Raw genomic sequence first — 19,636 nt, forward strand, 5'->3', positions numbered from 1 at the left:
ATCATATCTCATCAATAATAGGGAGGTCTCCTTACTAAGACTAACCACGGTCCACAGTATAATACTCCAAGCCCCAATCTAAGCCTTGTTTGAACCCTAATTCAAGCCACGTGAGTCTTCCTTAGAGCACCTGACATAGAAGGTGGTGTTCCTGATAGTCATATCAGGTGGATATCAGAAATAAGGATGCCTCTCCACCAATGTATTCTGTATCACGCAGCCTTACTTATTTATATAATTTTTATCCCATCTTTATTTATTTATTTATTTATTGGTTGGTCAAGCCAATGCTCCTGCCTTCTATTTTCCCTAACAACAACCTTGTGAGGTTTTATTGGTCAATGACCAAAATAAAATTTCTATGTCTATGTCTACCCTGTGAGGTGAATTGGCTGAGACAGTGATTGATCCAAAGTCACCCATCAGTTTCACTAACCAATTGTATATACAGTAGTTCTGGGGAACTTTACTTCTCTCCTTTAGATAGAGGCTTTTTCTCAAGAGGCCTTTTCTCAAGCTTCTTTTGAGCTTTTTTTCTAGCTTGTGATGCCATTTCCTTGGAATATTGGAAAGCACTGCCAGAATCTTCCTGCCCTGCCTCTGCAGTGTATGGGAGGGAGATATCCCACTATAAATCACCCTGGCTCTGCTGTAGAAAAAGGACCTTTATATTAAGTCCAATGTACCATTTTATTTTATTGTATATACAAGATGAAATAGATTCAAGCAGGATTCTGTATATCTGTTGTTGGAGTTGGGACCCTCAAAATAAGTTGCATGCTATCTGGGAATTATGGAAGTTGTACTCCTAATACATTTAGAAGGTACAGTTGGGGAAGGCTGTATTTTTTAAAAAAGCAGGATGTTGGAGAATACAGTTTTTCCTATGTGAAGGGTTTCACAAGCCTAATTGCCTTCATAATTAGAAAAGTAGAGCTGCCCTCCAGTTGAACTCAACTCCTAGTACTTACAAAGAGAGATGCAATACATACAGAGTTTTTGATTCAGAAATGGTTTGCTATCCCCTTCTTCCAGATGGTTCCTTGGCAAATATGAAGGATGTTGGCTGTTTTGTGGGAAGGTGACGCAAGAGAACAAGGAAAAAAGAGTACAAATGCAGGAGGCTTAGCTTAGTTTCTGTATGGGTCATGTAAATCCACCTTAGTATCATTCTTATATCACGTATCAATTTAAAACTTCCAATTGTAGGGAATACATGTACTGTAGCTCCGAGTTGAACTCTTAGGTTCTCTGGGTTCTCTGAGCTTGTCTGTTTTTCTGCAGACATTTCATTACCAGGCTAAGTAACATCATCAGTGCAGGGTGGGGCAGAGGGGGAGTGGAATTTGCTGGTTGTTTATATCTTGGGAAAATTGTCAACATTCTAGACTAAGCCAAATCCAAAAATGCTAGGGCGTTTCTGGAAACTTAGCACTTGGACCAATCAGTCATAAATAGACATATAGGGACAAACCCCATCTGTATACCATTTTAGAAAAGATAAAACCGAAAGTCAGAGAAGGAAGTTTGATGCTCTGATATTCCTACTTTCCTGGAAGGGTCTGTACCAGTGGGTTTACAGAACACATGAAGATGCTGAAGAGGAGAGAGCTCGACAGGCAGCTTCAAACTCATACCTGAATGGAAGTCATTCTGAGATGCATAAAGGAAATCTCTCCATTGAAGAAAATTCAGATCTTGATCCCCTTAATGACAGCCAGCAGGAAAAAGGTATGGGGAAAATTTATTCTATGCCAGTGGAGAAAGTGAGCTAGGTAGCTCTCTTTTCAAAAGGGAGAAGCTCTTCTTGAATGATAAATTGTGTGCTTTACATTCAAAAGGTTCCAGTGTGGGCATTACCATCTCCCCCTAAAAAAGAAAAGAGAAGTTCTAAACCACTCCCAGAAAAAGTAGGCTTTTCTGACCAAAGTATGCCCCAGTGTAAGGCAGTTTCATGAGTTTTAATTGTACCTCAGGGAATGGAGTTATGAGAATTTAAAAAAAAACCCTACTAATGCAAGGAGAAAAATGCAATTATATATAACTGAACTGTTGTAGACACCTGTGGGTAATTTGGATCTCAAGTGCTGAATTTGTCTGCAAGGGACATTTCTTTTGGATTTCCAACCAACTCAGGACCCATGCGTGTTCTGGAAGCATATGGAAAGATACTTCCCTATCTTCTGCTGGTATATCAGAGGCCTCTTGCTTCTGAACAAATGTGAGACAGTAGTGAGAAATCAGGTAGATCAGTCGTGCACTAGAGAAAATCACTAATCTCCTGGAAGTGATGGTGCAGGATAATTGATTTGGCAGCTGCAATGCCAAGCCACAAACCAACTTAATTACATAGTGTCTTGCCATGTCGTCCACATCTGTCATATTGAGCAATGTGGTTGTGGTGTTTTTAAAAAAACAATTATCGTATCCCATGTGCCACGTAGGATGCCAGCTCAGTCCTGTTTCTTTCAGCTTGTTACCTAAATTGGAAGTGATATACTTGCAGCTGATTTGTGGGATTCTTAGCAAGAATGTTGTCAAGAAAAGGGCTGTAACCATGAGCTAGATAAAAAGGGAGATGTTTATTTAAGACATCCCCATTTGATATTTTGTCTACGTGGCATCACTTTGAAAGGAATTACACAGCTTCACTTGGAGCAAACTTTCTTATTTACTATAAAACAGAATGTTTACCAAAGGGAAACATAATCAGCCCAATGTCACGATTCATAGTTTGGAGGCAAATTTTTAATTTGTGACAGAAGAGAAAAAAAATGAGGTAAAACATGGAAATTATATTTGATAAAACTGCTGCGATTGGATTGGGCAATCCTGACAGCACATTTGGGAAAGTTCAGATTGTTGCTCAGCTCTACAGTGCTTTGAAAAATAATTTGCCACTTTTAGATATTCCAAATATTTGCATATCTTTTTACCACTGAATGTTATCACAGTTTCATGTGAGTCTTACTGGTATATTAAGGGAGTCAGAATCAACAAATAACATTAATGTTTGATTGTTATACCATTGAGATTTGTTCATATGTGTTCATTATGAAGCTCATAAATGACGAGAGTAAATGAAATATAACTAATGATATACAGAAAAAATAAACCGTACCCAGATATTCAATGCTATGTTCAATTTCTACAAATATGGACTGTTTGTTGGGCCAACAGGCTATACAGACAGTAGTCCTATCCCTATTTCTATAGTACTGTAATGATTAAACTTTGATTTTCAGGCTTGTCCCTTCAGACTTTTGACTCTCCTCTAATTATAAGAGAAGACGCCCATCTTATAAGTCTAACAGTGGACAATGTCCATCTAGAACATGCTGTTGTTTATGAATACGTCAGCACTGCCGGAATCAAGTGTTTTGTCCTGGAGAAGATAATTGAACCGAAGGGGTCCTTCCACCTCACAGCAAAGGTTTACATCACTGGGCATTATTTTCTATTTTTTCAATCCAGGTTTCTCCTTTTCCTGTCCTTGAAGATTAAGGATGAATAACATTTAAGTCAGGAGTAATACATTTTAATAAAGGTGGATTAAAATGCAGGTATCACTAAACAGAGTTTTTTGCTGATGGTAGATATTGTAATATTTGGCTGTAAGTTTTTATGGTATCTCTCTCTGGAGTAAGAACTGTAGAGAGCTAGAGAATAACCACTGAGAATGGGCATTAACTAGGGAAAAGTAAATTCCAGCTATTTCATTTGTATGGCTTTCTGCAGTTGAAAACTCTGGGACCTGAAAATGCAGAAGTCTTGATAGCTGAGGTTTGCATGCTCTTACTATAACAATTTGCTATACAGTAAGAGTTATTAGGAGTGTTTTGTTTTGTTTGTTTTAACAGACAGTAGAAAATGCATTAGCAGTGCAACATAAGGGAGACATTAATCTCCATTTTAAAAAATTTATAAGACACATTAGAACATTAATTGATGAAATATTTCCAAAGTATCTAAAGTGAGGTGCAAACCAGAATCTTAAAGCACAAAGGCTGTCATCAAAAAATGAATAATTGAAAACAGGCAAGTGTTATATCAAAAGCAAAAATCATAGTTATAGCTGCAAATATTAGGCCTAAAGCCAGTATATACAGAAGACTTTTTTTTAGCAGTTCAAGCAGAAGATTTAAAATATCAGCAGTTTGACAATACTTTCCTAAATAAGAACAGCTTTGCTTGATGAAAAAATGCAACTAAAGAAGTTAGAAATTAGGAGGTGACTAATAGGTATGTTAACTAGGGATGATGGTAGCTGAAGACCAGTGCATTAAGGGCACTGGGTTGAAGAAAACTGCCTTGGAGGAACATTCCAGGGTGTGCATGCAATCAACTGAGAAAGCCCAATTCTGCACCCTACTATCTGACATTGACACCTCCTTTCTGGTTGAAGCAAGCAGAGGAAATAAAGATAGCATGTATGGTTATAATATACTCCTATGGGTCTTGCACCAAACAGTGCTTCCAGTTGACCTTGGAGGCTAAACCCACACATTACAACAATATCTAACAATTACGAAAGGAGGAACCACAGTGGCTAGACCAAAGTTTGAGAAAAAATAGTGGTTCTCTTGCTGAGCAGTGGAAGCCTTTGATTAAGTCATATTCCCTGAACTTCTAGGAAGGTTTAGAGTTGATACAGTAAACTGTAGTATTTGTGGTATGTGGAATATATGCCATTAGTTGGGATGTTGTGGAGGATTTTTTTAAGGCTAACCATCGGTCTGTTGACTAATCAGATCAATATGCTTTAAATTCTTCACTATTGCAGTCAGCTGGCCCAGTAAATTCTTAGACTGTGGAAGACAGGCTACAAGCAATTAAAATTTTTACTCAGCTAGATGACCATTCTACTGTAATCCCACTCTTTAGAGAATAAATCCCATGACTTTTTTTTTCTAAATAAGCATTCATTGGATTATCAGTTACATCATACATTTGCTATATTTCATACAGACTCTCAAGAAGAGTACCAAAAATCAAGAACCCAGTTTGTTTTCCTTTTTTTTCTTTTTTTTAAACACAAGCTTTTCCCCTCTGTGTTATGACTTGTTAGAGTCTAATTCTAAATGCAGGGACTGTGTTGCTTTCATTAATGTGCAAACAATTCTGGAACCTTTTCTGGCTTAAGAGTGAAGCAAAATTAGAGGAGGAGGAGTTACAAATTTAGGTATTTGCAATCAGTGCAATTTCAGCAGAAATATGTGTAAACCATTAAAGGTATTGTAGTACCTTTAGTAACAAGTAGGTGCTATCACTATGCTGTCACTAGACATTATTTTAATTTAGTCCACTGTGCTATATTATACTGATAAGTTAAATACATTTTTCTAACATATCTAAAGATGGGATTTTATTGTTCAGTTGGTATAGTTACTTATTTATGTATTTATTTTAGTGGAGGGGTATAAATGTGATGGGAAGCAATACTTGCAGCAAAGTGCAACATTCTTGCTCTTCCGTCTATTTAAGACCTAATTGCAAAAATAACTAGTGGCATATTTGTAGAGTATTTTTAGATTTTCTTTTTTCAAAAAGACGTCCTGGTGTTAATAAAGATTCCTAGGGAATGGTCAGATCTGGTTTGAAATACTGGAAAGGGGAAATTGCTTTCCGTGTGATCAGTTTCCATGTTACACTTGAACGAGGCAACTGGAACATCTGACACTTCTAAGAGTCACCCATTAGTAACAAGCCTTTTTAGCTATTTAATTAATATATTTGTGTACTATTTCCCATTATTGTAACTCTCAAAGTAGATTACAATACAACAATCAAAACACCAATTACAATAAATTTAAAATATTAAAAGTATGAAATTCACTTTAAAAGATGGGAAAGGAAACGAAAACAAAAACCATTCATGCAACAAGCATACAGATGCTTAAAAGGTTTAGTGAGAGACATCTCGCAACTTACAGGAGGGGTTCATGGTATTTCAGAGGAAACCTGCCTGCATGAGACTGCAAGAGGGCTCTCTGTGCAAGCAGACAGAGCTGTTAGCAAGATGAGATACTGTTTGAATTTATCTTAGAAAGTTGGATGTTTGGGGAACAAACGTATCATGGGGCACCTAGTTTGGGAAGAATGTATTCTGCTGAAGCGTGCTCCCGTAGAAATGTCAGCCTAAGCATTTTTTTCATTCAAAGAAGGATAAAAGAAGCATATTTGCTTGATAAAAAGTTTTCTTTGGAATGGTGCAATTTTGATGACGTTCCAGTGCTGTGTGTGCCTAGAAACATGTGTCACGATGACCCAACCAAGCAAATCCATATATTTTCCCTGCTTTAGATTTTAGAGGCTTTTGCAACAGATGACAGCAACTTTGTGAGGAACTGCAGAAGGCTCATGTCCCTCAGCAACGCACTGGTCACCATGCCACAATATGAGTTCCGGCAGATTTGTGACACAAAGCTAGAAAGCATCAGCAGAAGAATTGCCAGTTATCAAGAGGTAGGGTCATCGTGCACAATCTTATGTGCCACCGCAGCACAGTGATGACTTCAACTAGTATGCTTTCAGGTCCTCAATAACAAATTTATGGGGGTGGGTATGTGCATATTCAATTATGTATTTCCAGTTTCCAAAGGGTTTATTGATTTTATTGAGCATGCAAAGTCATACCAGCATCTAATTATAAAACACCCACATTCATACAGTGAAGAGCCTCTGCATATATAGAACTGCAAAGTCTAATTTCCTATGTATATTCCCCTAATTGCTTTCTCCATCAAATAGGTGATTATTGGGATTTAGCTATTTTTGAAGGTTGCTGTTACACATCTAGATCCATCTACTTCACCCTTTCTTTTGGAGGTTTACTTTTTTTTTTAACTTAGCATCTTTGGGACTAAAAAAGAAAAAGAAAAAGATACACCACTCAGCATTTGAAGTTTGTCACCAAACTGTGGCAAACAATCCAATACTGCTGTTACATAAGTGACCCTGTCGATAACATTGCTTTGCAAACCAGTATTCTGCCACTGCCATTTTCTGTCAGTTTCCTTGTTCTATCCTGGAATTTATGAGTATCTTGATTGTTACTTATGCAATATGGATTTACGTAGTTTTTGTGAAATATTTTTTTGTCCTCTCAATTATTGGAGTAGGGCCACAGAAGTTAATTACTCCTTCGGTGGATGAAGTGGTGATAGAAGAAAAAAGATCTGAGATGCATGTTATTTTATGGATTAGTGTGCTCATAGGAGTGGGGTAAACCTTTTTTTCTTTCTCTAGTTTGCAGATGAGTTGAAAATGAAAGTGAGTCCATCTTTCAAACGAGCCACAACAGAGCTTCACCCCTTGTGCAGCATGGATTTCTGTCCTACCAACTGCCACATTAACCTCATGGAAGTGTCATACCCCAAAAACACTACCTCAACGGGAAGGTCATTCAGCATTCGCATTGGGCGGAAGCCTTCTATTATTGGCCTTGATCCAGAACAAGGTGTTTACTAACAATAAAACCTGTAGTATCTTCTCTTGAAGTGAAGCGATGGACTAGAATTAACATTGCATTCAAGAAAAAAAAGCTAAAATGTCAGACAGGCTTTGAAGTTTTCATCAGAATATCTGACTCTGTCATAGGGCATGGGGAGGGGGTGAGCATAACTAATATCCTACACATGACAATAAAAAGAACTGGAACAGATTTTATCTGTTCTTATTTAGAAGGAATGGTTTCTTGGCTTAAAAGATACTGAGTGACTAAAGAGATCAATCTCTGTGCAAATCTCTTATGGCCACTAGGCTTGGGATCTGTAAGCAGGCAATTAAAAAAAATTGATCTTTGATTTGTTTTCTAATGCATTTTCTGAGATATTCCCTGGTGATGAAAAACTAGTGAAATACAGGCACCAGGGAAGGGAAGTTCATTGGTCTAATTAACTGTTAAGAGAACACCAAAGTAAGACTCTGATAATCTTCCATATACCTATTAGCTTCCTATTCATTTCAACTATATACATATCACATATAAATTCTGATGGTCTTGGTAAATTTCAAATAATTTCTTTACTGAGACTTCAGAGGTTCTTCAGTGGTTGGTTAGAAAAAGTACAACAGAACCCTACTTATCTATTTCTAAATCAGTCAATCTTGTTACTTGCCTTTTTTATTTCATGATTGTTTTGACATAAGTTATATAGGAAGCTGCCATATACCAGACAGTTATTTGACCCAGATTAGCAGTGGGTATTTAGTATTTTAGGCAGAAAGAGATACTTGGAGATACAAGTAAAAAAGCAAAGATTTTTTGCATGCAAAACATCTTCCACCAAGTTTTTCATCATTAAATAGTAGCATCTCAAGGAACTTTCTATGTTCTTCTGGGATAAAGCATTTTTAATGGCCTGTTTGCAGCAGTGTGTGCTGATACTCGTCTGTAATCTTAAAGCTTAACTAAACATTTGAGAATTCCATCAAATACTCTCAATTTTATGGCATTTTATTTTGCATTAAAACAACCAGTTTAATAATAAGGCACTGTTGCTCAGCATATTTGAAAAACAGTTTATTTAATATAGTAAATATTTCAAATGCTCACCTTAAAAAAGCAGTGGTTTTAGTTTTCAGCATTTTTTTTAATGTTTAACAGGAAGCTTAAATCCCGTCTCATACACTCAGCATTGCATAACAACTATGGCTGCCCCGTCATGGAGGTGCTTGACTCCAGAAAATGGAGATCTCAACCCACATGGACAATATGATGGTTACTATGGGCAAGAGAATGGAAGAACTGCTCAAGAAGATAGAGGTCTTGCTTTTCTGTTGAAACAAGAGGATCGGGAGATACAGGACTCCTACTTGCAGCTCTTCAACAAGCTAGATGTAGCAGTTAAGGAAATGAAGCAATATGTCCTTCAGATACATAAGTAAGTTGGTCATTGATTTTACTGTTTTTTTGTTTTTATAGTGGTACATAGTGTTTTTTTATTGCTGGGTTGTAAGCCGCCTAGAGTTTGTTTTTAAGTTGGGTGGTTATACAAATGTTTTAAATAAAATAAATAATAAATAAATTGGTTTGCTTTTGGAATTTGTTTGTGACCCTGGGCAGCTCACATAATTAAACAAACTAGCAACACAAACAATATGCAAAATACAAATATCAATAAAAACAACCTCTTTAAAACCAAATTAAAACCAGAAAACATAGTAAGCAGGCAAGTGCAAGTCATGCATCAATCAATGCAACCTTCTCCAGGCCATAAATGGATCCCCAGGCACGTTGACAGAGCCATGTCTTTAGAGCCTTTTGGAAGGCAAGCAAGGTCAGGGCCAGTCTAACCTCTGGGGGAATGATGTTCCAAAGGGCGGGTGCTGTGGCAGAAAAGGCTCTCCAACTGGCTCTCCAATTGTCCTTAATAGATGGGACCTGAACCATGCCTCTTCTGGTGGACCTGATGGGGCAGGTGGTTATAACTGGGGAGAGGCAGTCCCTCAAATAACCTGGCCCCATGCCATATAGGGCTTTATAAGTTATTACAGGTATTCCTCGACTTAGGACCATTTGTTCAGCGACTGTTCAAAGTTACAATGGCACTGAATGAATGGTAGTTATGACCAATCCTCAGAGTTCCGGCCATCCCAGCACCCCCATGGTCATGTGATTGCAATCTGAGAGCTTGGCACTCAGCTCACACTTATAACTGGTTGCAGTACCCTGCCATCACATGATTGCTATTTGCGATCTTCCCTGCCGGCTTCCACAGAAAGTCAATGGGGAAGCTGGAAGGGAAGGTCACAAGTTGCTGGAGTAAGTCTCCCCCACCTGCGCACCCTCCCCCAGCCCCTCTGCACTTGCACCATGCCAGCCACTTATGCTCCCCCTCACACCCTCCCCGACCCATGCACCACCCTCGCATACCCCCATGCACCCTCCCCAAGCCTAGCCTTGTGCCCTCCCCGTCCTTGTGCCTGCCCCCACCTGGCAGCAGCCACTTACCCACCTGCTGGCCTGCTTGCAAACTGCAACTTGCAACTTGCAACTTCCTGCCAGCTTCCCCACTGACTTGGTTGTGAGAAGCCAGCTAGAAGTTGCTTCATCTAATGACCGCAGGATTCGGTTAATGACAGCAACTGGGACTGCAGGGATTGCCGTTGCTAAGCAATACGGTTGTGCTTTACCACTGCATCACTTAGTGATGGAAATTCCCATCCCAACTGCCATCGTAAGTCGAGGACTACCTTTACCAGCACCTTGAACTGAACCTGGAAGCAAGCTGGCAACCAAAGCAGCTCACAGAGCAGAAGTGTAATGTGGGCTGATTGAGGAGCACACTGCCTGCACCACTGCATTTTGCACCAGCTGAAGTTTCCAGATGCTCTTCAAAGGCAGCCCCATGTAGAGCTTGTTACAGTAATTCTTTCAGGAAGTGACCAGGGCATGAGTGACTTGAGAGTAGCATGCAGAAGACAGAGGTGATTTGCCAGAAAATTTGTCAACCTCCTTGGCTTTGATTGAACAAATAGGCTGTATCTCTTTGGAAAGTTTTGCCTATTCACTGAACTTGAACCTTTGCCTTCTTTGCTGAAATCAAAACTGTTGTAGTCAAGAGCTTATAAAGGGTTACTTCGTTATAGGCTGTCAGTATCAATTCTGAGAAATTCAATAAACATTGAAGCAGAATTAGATACTTTCAAATAATTTTAGCTACCTTCTCGTGAGGATGCCAGTTGTTGTTTTGTTTTTTATTCCATAGGAAGATGAGATTTTGCTTAGATAATTTATTTGGATGGGTAATTAAATCTTAAACACTACGCAAATATTTTGCAGAGAGTAATACGTACTCCTATTTCGGTGTGCCTGTTCTGAACTAAATTGTTTATACATAATTTTTTCTCCTCCCTGAACTCTTTTATAAAAAGTATTTCATTTAATAAACTTAAGATGTATCATTTGTCCTGCATTTCTCCCCAAAATAGAATTTTCTCCAGTACCAGTTGTACAGGCTTTCTCCCATAACCCCTTCCCAGATATAATTCAAGGTGATAAATTTAGGTTATAATTCAATTACAATTCATAAAGTCCTGCAAGGGTTCAGCTCAATATGCTTTATAGGTTGCCTCCTTCCAAGGATTGTAGCATAATGTCTGAAAGCTACCAAAAGTGCTGACAGCAACAATTAAAACATAATCTATTAAATACCAGGACAAATAAAATTTGTTTATTTTTATTTATTTATTTATCTAATTTATCCCTGCCCATCTCCTCCCGTTGGAGGCCTCTGGGCGGTTTACAACAAGTGATTAAAACCATCAGAATAATACAAAAAATAAAATACAGTAAAAATGCTATAAGTAAAGGTAAAGGTTTCCCTTGACGTAAAGTCCAGTCGTGTCCGACTCTAGGGGGCGGTGCTCATCTCCGTTTCTAAGCCTTAGAGCCGGCGTTGTCATAGACACTTCCGGGTCATGTGGCCAGCATGACGACTCGGAATGCCATTACCTTCCCGCCGAAGCGGTACCTATTGATCTACTCACATTTGCATTTTTTCAAACTGCTAGGTGAGCAGGAGCTGGGACGAGCAACAGGAGCTCACCCCGCTGCGCGGTTTCGAACCGCTGACCTTCCGATCGGCAGCTCAGCGGTTTAACCCGCAGCACCACCGCGTCCCTTTGCTATAAATGCTATAAATGCTATAAATAGAAATAAAAAATAAAGAATAAAGTTGCCATCTTCATACTTAAAAGTGAATAAATACCCAGCTAAGTATCCTCAGGAGGGACATTTCAGAATCATAATGCAAACACCGAGTCCTAGCTTCAGTCAGCACTTTAGTGCAGCGGCTCAGTTCAAAAAAATTAAAGAATAGCTCACATGGGACTTTACAAAATTCCGTTCTATGTGAGCCCATATAGCTTAGCAAAAGTAATTGTGTCCCTCCTAGACATGTGCTTTACCTTTCTTACCATAATACTTTCTATACCTGCAGGCTTTTGTCCACTATCACAGAACCAACAGCTGATGAATTATGTGAGCCTCCTTCTACAGAGGAGATACCCTCCACTTCTTTGGTTGCTGATGAAAGTGATATTGACAAAGTGGAGCATGGCATGAAGAAGGTGTGCTTCAAAGTATCTGAAGAAGACCAGGAAGACTCTGGGCATGATACAATAAGTTTCAGAGATTCGTACAGGTAAGTTCAGTGAGACACACTATTTAGAAGCCATTTTGCTTGGGAAGAAGTCAAATATGCAGAAAGAGGAAAATGAAGAACAGCTAAGAAATGTTGAAACTTCTGACCTCTACATTCACCCATTATTTTCATTATGATTTTGGAAACACTCTGAAAGTACATCATGGACTCTTAATGTATGTACACACAATTGCTTAAAAGTACATATTTGTGTGTTTCTGCCTGCTGAAGTTTGTTAGAAAATGCCTTGTATAAGTGGTACATGAGGTCTACTTTCTCTTCTCCCATGTTTCTTCTCATTATGGATGAATTCTACATACATACATACATATAGTACATACATACAGTACATACTTACAATGTATATAAAATCTGCTCAAGCTTTGAACACAAAGGAATTCCTAATGTATATTCTATAAGCAAAAGAAAAAAAAAAGAACAATGCTTAAGGCTCACTATTCTTTAATTTCATCAATTACAAACATTTGTATATAGAGATTTTATATTTCATTACATATAGTTTTTCCCACAAAATATTCATGATTCCTTATAGATCCCTATAGTAGTTCTTCTGATACAGTGGACATGCAATATCTCCAAGAAAGTTAGTTTGATTTTCTCAAGATCTTTTTTTAATCCTATTCTCCCCAGGCTGAGAAGCATATCTTTTTCAGCCTTGTCAATTCCTGGCAAAGCATTGAATGCCTAAAGTCAACTAGTAGATAGGCATCTTATATATTATTCTGTATATAAAATTTTAGGAGCATCCTTTCTATAGAATGAGGTCTTGAATGTTCTACAGAGCACCATAGAACATTTGTGGTATGTTTGACCAGTCTGTAATTGTTGATGGTACAGCATGAATTTATCCTTTGCAAGTTCTCCATAATTAGACATGGTTCATATGTCTGTCACAGGATCAACTTACAACTTGGTCTCAGGGCTCAGGCAGGTCAGGTGAGGTCAGGAGGAGGAATTTCCCCCTTTTATCCAGCAAAATGAAGCAGCTGGAAGGAGGGAACCTTTTGTGGGTTTTCCAGAAGCTCAAGCCTTTTAGTCTGAAACCAGCCCAGTAGCTGTTGTTTGCAGAAGTGGTGATATGTTGTCTTATGTGTACAAACACAATCATCCACAGAAAACACAGACTAATTGGACTTTTGAATAATGATTACATCAATGGCAGGAAGGGCTGTATGACTCAGAAAGACAGGCACCAGTCTGAAGCAGTTGGAAGTAGACAGAATTAACCACAGCCCTGCTGCTCGGAAAAAAATCTCACAACCAGGAATTGCAGCAATAGTAGCTTGGACTTTGTGGCTTGACATCTTCAGTGAACAAAGTCTGGGTCATACAAAGCACATTGAGAGTAGAACAGAAGATGTACTGCTTTGGAAAGAGCTGCCTTCTTAGAGGTTCCTTAATTTCCTAATTCAGAGCTCTACAAAACAAGACATTATAGGCTTGAAATGCCCTTCTTCTTCAAAGCGCACCTTGTACCTTCTACTTGTTAAGTCCCAGGGGGCTCCTGTTTCATTCCCCTAGAAGACATTACTACCATCACATAGCTCTGCCCTTTTTCTTTTCCTTCTTTTTATGCAACAGTTCAAATAGTTGCTGGCCTGCTTGGCAGGAGAACAAGGGGTGTACCTAATGTATTAATTTAAAACTTTTTCAAGCTTGAAACTCCATTTGCACACCTGTGAGCATAACTGACATGTAAATATATATTAAGAGAAGAAGGCAGTGCTGCAATTAACTCCACTGGTTATACTCTAGCAAAACACAGGATACCTGCTTGAAGAATGTTTCATGAGATTTTAAAGATATTTTGGCAAGATAATTTAAGATGGTGACATGATGAGAGCCAATGTGGTATAGCAATGAAAATTTTGGGACCAGAACTAAGAAGATTCAGGGTCAAGTCCATGCGCAGCCATGGAAGCTAGTTGAATGACTTTGGTCTAGTCATTGTCTCTCAGCCCAATGTCCCTTATGGGGTGGTGGTTGTGAGGACAAATTGGAGGAGGGAGCGCTATGCATTATGCCTTATGATACTGGAGAAAAGGTGGGATTAAATCTACAAGTACATAAATAAGTTCTACTGTACAATGAGGAGTCTTCTGTTTGAAGAACTGTCTAGTCTGAGTCTGGGTTAAAGAAAAAGGATTTCAAAAAGGGAGAGCAGCAAGGACTTTGATGATATGTATCAATAGTGAGCATGTGATCAACAAATTAAAGCAGTTACCCAGGACACCTAATCACATTCTTCCTCATTCTGTTGTGAGGCATTGCTTTTCTGTTTAAACTCTAATAATTCTAAATGTGCATCTGTCCCTATGAATTAGATTATGTACATTTCGTGCAAAATTGTATTCCTTTGGTGAAATGTTTCTTCTTTGGGGCAGTACATAACAGGCAATTTTATCATGATGGGTAGCAGAAAAGGAACAAGAGTTTGGGAGTGGTTCTGGTTTTTGTGTCCCCTGGATCTGGAGAGTTGCCTTGTTTAACTCTCAGCAGGGTAGCACTCCCCTGGACATTGTTGGTGGGCAAATTTATTTATTCATTTATTTGATCTGAGTGATATGGCCACCCATCTTATATATGTCATCCTTCCCAAGTCGATCAGACAGGAAACATGACCAGATAAGCTAACTCTGCTTTATTGCAAAGCTACATTAACAGAATCTTGCAAGTCTGAAAGTACAGTCCTCCCCCTTTTCTCCTTTACAGCCCAAGAAACTAGCCTCTTGCCCCATCCACTATCCAGCTGCAGGGTATGCTGACTCTTATCTGACTGTTTCTGAGGTAGCATCTCTTTGCCCTGTCTCCCAAGGTCTTTCCCACATACCATTACATGACTCTGGGTGGCTTACCATAAAAACAGATAAAAAACTAAATAAAACACATACAATATAAAAAGTAAGACACAGAGCAGTCAGAATCATAAAACAACAATTAACACAGCCAGGAAACAGGCTCTAACACACACCTGGTGCCCCAGGCTCAGGCACAAAACCAGGTTTTCATGGCCTTGCAGAAGGCCAGTAGGGCTGTGGCCAATCTGACCTCCAGAGGAATGATGTTACAGAGGGTGGGCACCATGGATTTGGGGCTCCTTCTGGACTCACGGCTCCTGCTTGAGGAGCTGGTGGCAGCTATGGCTAGGGGGGCCTTTGCACAAATTCATCTGTGCCAGTTGCACTCATTCCTGGATCAGGAGGCCATGGACATTCAGGCCCTAGTCACTTCTCATTTGCACTACTGCAGTGCACTCTACACGGGGATGCCCTTAAAGACCACCAACTTCAATGGATCCAAATGCAGCAGCTCATGCAGTTTTGTGCACCTCCCAGTTTGTCCATGTTAACACTGCTGCGTGAGCTGCACTGGCCCCAGGTTTCTTTTCAGGTACAATTCAAGGTGCTGACTTATCACCTTGAAAGCCCTGTATGGCATGGGGCCAAGTTAGTTGAAGGACCCCCCTCATCCTGAGGACATCTACCCATCCCACTAGATTGAGCTCACTCCAGCTCTCCTCTATTAAATGTTGTCATCTGGCAGGACCTAGGAAGCGAGCCTTTTTCGTAGCTGTGGCTCCCCTATGGAACAGCCTCCCTGCTGAGAAATGGAGGGCCCCTATCCCCTTGTCTTCCAAAAGGCCAGTAAGATCTGGCTCTTCTCCCAGGTGTTGGGTCAGGATGGGAGGTGAGCCTGGCATTTTTTGTGTTCTTTTGTGTTCTTATAGGGCTGATAGTGTGTTAGAATTTTAATCTTGTGTTTTTATTGTTTGTATGTTCGTTAGCCATCAAGAGTTGTTTTATATAATATAGGCAGCCATGTAATTTTTTTAAGTGAAAAAAATAAATAATAATGAAAAAAAGACAACAATCAGTAAAAGAGTACAGTATTTCCTTTTGCAAGGACAACACACTCACAGGATTGTAGTTCTTTTTACCATGATAGTCCTTCTCAGCTGGGTAGACTAGCAGTTACAAATTGAGATTGCTTTCACCTCAGTTTCATAATTTAGGAGTTATCGTTCCCAAACATGGTCAGCTTTTAAATTTGTTGCAAGCATGGCTGTGGAGGTGGAGTGAGTATTTCTGCTGGCAAGGGAAATTTGCTTTCTGTGAGCCAGAGTTAACATAAATGACTCTGAAGAAGGAGCCAAGAGCTGTCAAATGTCTGTGGGAGTTCATAGAAAATTGCTAACATTTTGCATCTGCACATTAAATGGAATAGGCCATAGCAATTCAATTAGAAGTGTTATTTCCTTTCCTTTCTAAATTTAAACCACTGATGTCATGAGCTCAAGATTCCTAGTCACAGGAATTAATGGTATTTATTTCCTCTTAAGAGCTGATCATTGCACAAATAGAAGAGCACATTTTTCATGCTTTAAATCCCCAGTTTTGGTAGCCTAGGAATATTTTGCAAAGCACCAGCAGGTACTTGTCTGGCAGCATGCCTTCACATTAAGACTGAATGCACTTTGAATATGTGTCAGTACCAATAGAGTTGATTTTACTTATTGTTTTATATGACTTTTAGTCCTGCATCATGATTTGGTTAAGAATAATCTATCCTAGATGACTGAGATCAAAGGCAAATTCCCAAGGGACCATCACCTTTTCAGAATTTGGACATAAATGAAAGCTGAAAAAAAGCTACTTGAGACTCGAACAGTTAAACATACTTCCTATGTTTAGGAATTCAATGTGTTTTGATAGCTTTCAAATTGGAGAATAGACACTGTGGAGTTTACAAGAATGAGTAAAGAGGAGAGTTTGTTGACAGGGGATCTTATTCACCGATAAATTTCTCATAAGAATATACATATTTGGCTCTTTCTAGGTGTTCTAAATATGTTGTATCCTGTTTAGAAATGGGATAAAGAGATGTTTGGGGGAACAAAATATTGTAAGTGGAAAGTTATCTTTTAAAGGAGATAATTCTTTTATAAGAGTCACCATCCCAGGTGACTTAAATGTTCAGGGAAGGCCGCTCTCAACTTTCCTGATCAGCATGTCCCCAATATTTTTAGAACTTATAATACTGAGAAGTAAGTTCCATTGCATATGGCAAGACTTTTCCTTCATGTAAACAAGAGATGAATGGCTCTTCAAATGAATACAATTTCTATCATGTTCGTTATATTAATTGGTTCTTATAGGACATAGTTTCTAAAATCAAAGTTCATGAAGAATCATAAAAGATTTAATGTTGAAATACCATCATTTTAGCCATTCCCATCAAGAGTAATGTGCTGGTTCTGCAATGCATCTTTATCAGTAGAAGACAAAGTATGACACACGGAAGTTCCTTTCTTTTAAAAAAAATGTTGTTGTTTATTCGTTTAGTTGCTTCCGACTCTTCGTGACTTCATGGACCAGCCCACGCCAGAACTTCCTGTTGGTCGTCAACACCCCCAGCTCCCCCAGGGACGAGTCCGTCACCTCTAGAATATCATCCATCCACCTTGCCCTTGGTCGGCCCCTCTTCCTTTTGCCCTCCACTCTCCCTAGCATCAGCATCTTCTCCAGGGTGTCCTGTCTTCTCATTATGTGGCCAAAGTATTTCAGTTTTGCCTTTAATATCATTCCCTCAAGTGAGCAGTCTGGCTTTATTTCCTGGAGTATGGACCGGTTTGATCTTCTTGCAGTCCAAGGCACGCTCAGAATTTTCCTCCAACACCACAGTTCAAAAGCATCGATCTTCCTTCTCTCAGCCTTCCTTATGGTCCAGCTCTCGCAGCCATATGTTACTACGGGGAACACCATTGCTTTAACTATGCGGACCTTTGTTATCAGTGTGATGTCTCTGCTCTTAACTATTTTATCGAGATTTGTCATTGCTCTTCTCCCAAGGATTAAGCGTCTTCTGATTTCCTGACTGCAGTCAGCATCTGCAGTAATCTTCGCACCTAGAAATACAAAGTCTTTCACTGCCTCTACATTTTCTCCCTCTGTTTGCCAGTTATCAATCAAGCTGGTTGCCATAATCTTGGTTTTTTTGAGGTTTAGCTGCAAGCCAGCTTTTGCACTTTCTTCTTTCACCTTCATCATAAGGCTCCTCAGTTCCTCTTTGCTTTCAGCCATCAAAGTGGTATCATCTGCATATCTGAGATTGTTAATGTTTCCTCCAGCGATTTTAACTCCAGCCTTGGATTCCTCAAGCCCAGCATGTCGCATGATGTGTTCTGCGTACAAGTTGAATAGGTAGGGTGAGAGTATACAGCCCTGCCATACTCCTTTCCCAATCTTAAACCAGTCCGTTGTTCCGTGCTCTGTTCTTACTGTTGCTACTTGGTCGTTATACAGCTTCTTCAGGAGGCAGACAAGATGACTTGGTATCCCCATACCACTAAGAACTTGCCGCAATTTGTTATGATCCACACAGTCAAAGGCTTTAGAATAGTCAATAAAACAGAAATAGATGTTTTTTCTGAAACTTCCTGGCTTTTTCCATTATCCATCGGATATTGGCAATTTGATCCCTAGTTCCTCTGCCTTTTCTAAACCCAGCTTGTACATCTGGCAATTCTCGCTCCATGAATTGCTGAAGTCTGCCTTGCAGGATCTTGAGCATTACCTTACTGGCATGTGAAATGAGTGCCACTGTTCGATAGTTTGAACATTCTTTAGTGTTTCCCTTTTTTGGTATGGGGATATAAGTTGATTTTTTCCAATCTGATGGCCATTCTTGTGTTTTCCAAATGTGCTGGCATATAGCATTCATTACCTTGACAGCATCATCTTGCAAGATTTTGAACAGTTCAGCTGGGATGCTGTTGTCTCCTGCTGCCTTGTTATTAGCAATACTTCTTAAGGCCCATTCAACCTCACTCTTCAGGATGTCTGGCTCTAGCTCCCTGACCACACCGTCAAAGCTATCCCCGATATTGTTATCCTTCCTATACAGGTCTTCTGTATATTCTTGCCACCTTTTCTTGATCTCTTCTTCTTCTGTTAGGTCCTTGCCATCTTTGTTTTTGATCATACCCATTTTTGCCTGGAATTTACCTCCAATGTTTCTAATTTTCTGGAAGAGGTCTCTCGTCCTTCCTATTCTATTGTCTTCTTCCACTTCCGCGCATTGCTCGTTTAAAAATAATTCCTTATCTCTTCTGGCTAACCTCTGGACTTTTGCATTTAATTGGGCATATCTGCCCCTATCACTGTTGCCTTTTGCTTTCCTTCTTTCTTGGGCTACTTCTAGTGTCTCAGCAGACAGCCATTTTGCCTTCTTGGTTTTCTCTTTCTTTGGGATGTATTTTGTTGCCGCCTCCTGAACAATGTTGCGTACTTCTGTCCAGAGTTCTTCCTGGACCCTATCTACTAAGTCCAGTCCCTTAAATCGATCCTTCACCTCCACGGCATATTCCTTAGGAATATTAGTGAGCTCATATCTAGCTGATCTGTGGGTCTTCCCTAATCTCTTGAGTCTGATCCTAAATTGTGCAAGAAGAAGTTCGTGATCTGAAC

General features: G+C 39.4%; 1 protein-coding gene across 1 annotated transcript in view; it reads left to right on the forward strand.

The window, feature by feature from the left end:
* The window catches only part of PREX1 (phosphatidylinositol-3,4,5-trisphosphate dependent Rac exchange factor 1), a 132,688-nt gene that overhangs the window by 94,477 nt on the left and 18,575 nt on the right, over positions 1 to 19,636 (forward strand). The window contains exons 20-25 of the mRNA XM_063297090.1: positions 1,560 to 1,731; positions 3,246 to 3,433; positions 6,304 to 6,465; positions 7,249 to 7,459; positions 8,609 to 8,885; positions 11,946 to 12,149. Of these exons, the coding sequence (XP_063153160.1) occupies positions 1,560 to 1,731; positions 3,246 to 3,433; positions 6,304 to 6,465; positions 7,249 to 7,459; positions 8,609 to 8,885; positions 11,946 to 12,149 (1,214 nt within the window). The remainder of the gene's footprint in view (positions 1 to 1,559; positions 1,732 to 3,245; positions 3,434 to 6,303; positions 6,466 to 7,248; positions 7,460 to 8,608; positions 8,886 to 11,945; positions 12,150 to 19,636) is intronic.

Source organism: Candoia aspera, chromosome 3, assembly GCF_035149785.1.
Source record: "Candoia aspera isolate rCanAsp1 chromosome 3, rCanAsp1.hap2, whole genome shotgun sequence".
Classification (NCBI taxonomy): Eukaryota; Metazoa; Chordata; class Lepidosauria; order Squamata; family Boidae; genus Candoia; species Candoia aspera.